Below are 4,283 nucleotides of genomic sequence, written 5' to 3'. Positions count from 1 at the left end.
TCACAGAAGATGGCTTGGTACTCTAATTCGGGCCTTGTGACAGGGGTCAGGAACTGAGGGTTCTGAAAAGCCAAAGCAGTCGTGCACAGATTGACCCAAAAACGTGGGAAAGTACAGAATCGCGGTCTCCTGGATCACCTGCTCTTTTGGCGACGGCTGTGGCGGCTGCGGCGGCTGCGGCGGCTGCGACGGCTGCGACGGCTGCGACGGCTGCGGTGGAAGCGATGTCTGCGGTGGAAGCGACGGCTGCGACGGCTGCGGTGGAAGCGATGTCTGCGGTGGAAGCGACGGCTGCGACGGCTGCGGTGGAAGCGGTGTCTGCGGTGGAAGCGACGGCTGCGACGGCTGCGGTGGAAGCGATGTCTGCGGTGGAAGCGACGGCTGCGGTGGCAGCGACGGCTGCGACCGCTGCGGCGGCTGCGGCGCTTGCGACGGCTGTGGCGGCTGCGGTGGCTGCGATGCATGCGTGGAGGCAGGAGGCAGGAGGCCGAGGCTCGAGTCGTGTCCCAGAGGCTCGTTCAGGAGGACGCGCAGGTTGTCGATGGCCGACATGTAGGGGCCCCGCGAGGCCTGTGGGGTCTGGGCGGGCAGCGCAGGGCGCGGCGCCGCGTTGGCTTGCTCTGACGAGGCCCGCCGTGCGGGCGACGCCCCCCGTTCGCCGTCGTCATGGTCGTCATCGTAGAGCGCATCGCGGCGGTGCGCGGTGCGGTCCCCGGACTGGTCCCCGGGGCGTTCCACGGGCCGGTTGCCGACCAAGGCGCGCAGGAACTGCACGCTGGAGTCAGAGTCGTACTCTGACGGCGAGCCCTCCGTGGCCATGCAGGGGCCGCGCGGTGGCAGGGGCCGCGCCACTCACACCGAGGCGGGCGCGGAGGCGGGCGAGTCGGCCGACCCGGCGACCTCGGCGTCGTCGGTCTCGACGTCCGGTGTCTCGACGTCCGGTGTCTCGACGTCCGCCACGGAGCTGAGGCGGCGCCTTGGCGCTACAGCTGATTGGCCGTCGCGGGCGGCGCGGCTCGCCAACGCGCGCAGTGGCACACGCACGGGCAGGGCTTCGAAACGGGGCACAAGCCAGGGAGGGGGCACGACATGGGGCACAGCGTCGCGTCGCGCGAGATATGGGGGCAGATGGCGACGACGGAGAGGGGGTGAATGAGGCCTCGACGCCCCATCGGCAGCGGCAGACACGGGCACGGCGTGGCGGCTTCGAAGAGAATCGTGACGGCCCGAGGGTCCAGGTAGAACCTGCACGCCGGCGGCTCGCGAGCCTTGCGCGACGACGACGACATCCCTGGTCGGGGACGTGGTCGCGGACGTGGTCGCGGACGTGGTCCCGGACGTGGTCGCGGACGTGGTCCCGGACGTGGTCCCGGACGTGGTCCCGGACGTGGTCGCGGGCGTGGTCGCGGGCGTGGTCGCGGGCGTGGTCGCGGACGTGGTCTCAGGTGTTCGGCGCATGCGGGGCGGCGACGGTGACTTCGACGGCGAGGTCACCCTGACCGACCGCGGCCGGCGAGTCACCTGCGGGGCAGAGGATGGCGTTGACGTCTTAGCGGTGACGCTGCAAGACGCCGACCTACTCTGCGGGCGCTCTGGGAAAGGAGGCGCAGGGATGCACTCAAGGTAAAGGGTTCACTCCGGTCGACATGGAATCTGTTTGTGAAGACAACGATTTTCAGAAGTAGGAAAAATGGGGCCTGTTGCTCGTACTGAGGAAGCACGTTGGGAAACGTAAAGAAAAATAAGAGTCGAACCACGGACCCAAGGGTTCGGAGTGCCAGGCTTCCAGAGCTTCCATTCCAGTGCGCGCGCTGAGATAGGTCAATGGCAAACGCAACCTAATCGCATCAGCCCCGATGAGCTTTCGCCTTCCAATGCAACGAGCTGAAATTTAAAACAAAGTGAAAGAAATAAACAAGTGGGTTTTAGGCTTGGAAAATAGCCATGCAGTAGTTTGCAGCAGGGTGGCAGCAGTACTCGGGGCGGAGCGTGGTGGGGGCGTGGCGGGGGCGTGGTCCCGAGGTCGATGAAGGCCGCGCCCCCTGCAGCCCCCCGCCTGCCGGGCAGCGGCGCAGCGGCGGGGGCACGGGTGGGGGTAGTGCGCTGCAGAGAACGCCCACCAAGTACAGACGAGAATCAGAGCGGGCCAAGTCGGCCCACAGTGGGCCAGAAGACCGGTGGAGGCGGACAAAACTCTAGACGCGTTTTGAGCTCCAGAGTCGCTAAACGGGACAAACCGAGCGTGTGACCCCACCAATGGATTCCTCGTTCGGAGAGCAATCCATAGGTGGGGTCACACGTTCGGATCGAGTCCCATTTAGAGACTCTGGAGCTCAAAACGCGTCTAGAGTTTTGTCCGCCTCTACCGGTCTTCTGGCCCACTGTGCGGCCGTTTTGGCTGAGCTGAGCAGACATCCTTGAGTAGACACGCATTCCGTTCCGTTCCCCCGAGCACACTTCGTCTTTGCTTTACCCTTCATGCTTCCTTTCAATTAACTTAAAAATCCGCAACAGTGTACAATACTACAAAGCAGTCTTTCATCGAGGAGGACGGCGTGGCAGTTCGATGGGTGTCACTTGGATCCTTTGAACTTATCACCGACCCTGATTCCAGTTCAAATCACGGAGTGAGGGACGGGATCAGGCCAGAAGATCCGAGCTTTCGTTTTTCGGTGACGGCGGCGTGACTGTTGGCGGCGGTAACGGTTGAAGGTGGTGACGGTTGACGGTGGTGACGGTTGACTGTTGGCCCAGCTAGTTAAGCATCGCTTAGGCGAGAGCGGGAAAGCGAGGAGGGCGGTAGCGCCGAGAACGTTGAGTCCGGGGGTCATTGGGTCAACCCACGCCAAAACGTTAAGTTCTCTGCCACCGTAGTCACCGAATTGTTTCTTCTTCCGAGAATTTGTTACCCCCAGGCACTGGTGCGTGATTCCGTTGTGTGACACGAGCACAACTCCCGAATTACTATTTTCGTTTGGGCCCCAATTTTGTGCAGTATGACAGGCACTGACTCACTTCGCCTACCCTGACAGGGACTGGCAGAGCCAGCCAGAACCAGTTCGACTTCGCCAACACGCGCTTCGCTGGGGCATCCGGACATGCGTGCCGTTCTCAAGTTCAAGAGGTTGCGGGCTGCCTACCCATCGGGCGCTTGCCCAAACCCTTGCGCCCGGCTGCCTACCCATCAGGCCCCACGCGCGTCGTCTTGGGTGGGTGAGTGCGTCATCGGGGACCTCTTGAGGTGGTCGATGACGTCCTAACCGTGCATCGAATAGCCTCAGGTGTCCACTCGGCAGAGTTCCGGGGCAGACTGCGGCCAGGTAGCGACCAACCGGGCACCTACGCGACCCCGCCGCGCCGTCTCGTGTTGGCTGTGTCTTCCGGCCATGCGTGCCGTTCTCAATGCCGAGGTTTTGGATTATCAGTGTGGAGTCAAGTGGCTACCTACCCACCAGACGCTTGGTGCGTATCTTTACGATGGGGTTGCCTACCCGCCAGGACCACCGGGCCCTCCGCGTTTCGGAAGGTTTTTGGAAAAGAATCGCAAAGTTTTGTCCAAGACGGCCTTTTGTTTTAGAAGAAGGTCGTGACGACGAGTACTCTTTCATTTACAGGGTCGGTGTGGTTCGTGTGCATAGCGGGCGAGTGCTCGCGTCCAACCGACCTGCGAAGGCTTTTGCTCGAGTCGCACTCACTTGGCCTCTGCCTGCGCACCGTGCCGCGCCGAGAAGTCCGCTAGCTGTTACCTTTATGTATCTTGTAGTTGTAGTTTTAGGTATCTTTTGAGTGAAGGTATGATCTGCTCAAAACTACGAAGGGGGTGCGGGGGTTATTTTTGGCGCACTCCAGGCCGCTACCTCACCGAAAACCCTCCGTCGAGGCCGCCGTCGAGGCCGTTGTTGAGGCCGTTCTTGAGCCCGCCGTCGAGGCCGCCGCCGGCCTCGACGGCGGCCTCGACGGCGGCCTCGACGGCGGCCTCGACGGCGGCCTCGACGGCGGCCTCGACGGCGGCCTCGACGGCGGCCTCGACGGCGGCCTCAAGAACGGCCTCAAGAACGGCCTCAACAACGGCCTTGACGGCGTCCTCGACGGAGGGTTTTCGGTGAGGTAGCGGCCTCGAGTGCGCCAAAAATAACCCCCGCACCCCCTTCGTAGTTTTGAGCAGATCATACCTTCACTCAAAACATACCTAAAACTACAACTACATGATACATAAAGGTAACAGCTAGCTTTTACTCGAGAGTCCAAAAACCAAGTGCGTATCCTACACTGTAATTCAAAGG

At 62.2% G+C, this 4,283-nt stretch overlaps 1 protein-coding gene across 1 annotated transcript; it reads right to left on the bottom strand.

Moving 5' to 3' along the window:
• LOC117652015 (leucine-rich repeat extensin-like protein 5) lies at positions 1–819 on the bottom strand. Its single transcript, XM_034396640.1, has one exon. It carries the CDS (start codon positions 817–819, stop codon positions 1–3), a length of 819 nt encoding a protein of 272 aa, XP_034252531.1.
• Positions 820–4,283: the final 3,464 nt, after the last annotated feature.

Source organism: Thrips palmi, unplaced genomic scaffold, assembly GCF_012932325.1.
Source record: "Thrips palmi isolate BJ-2018 unplaced genomic scaffold, TpBJ-2018v1 HiC_scaffold_6, whole genome shotgun sequence".
NCBI classification, from domain to species: domain Eukaryota; kingdom Metazoa; phylum Arthropoda; class Insecta; order Thysanoptera; family Thripidae; genus Thrips; species Thrips palmi.
This window is presented reverse-complemented; position numbering and strand designations above follow the sequence as displayed.

Bases quoted from the DNA above. Each gene is read 5' to 3' on its own strand.
- LOC117652015 (XM_034396640.1), bottom strand. From the start codon at position 819: ATGGCCACGGAGGGCTCGCCGTCAGAGTACGACTCTGACTCCAGCGTG.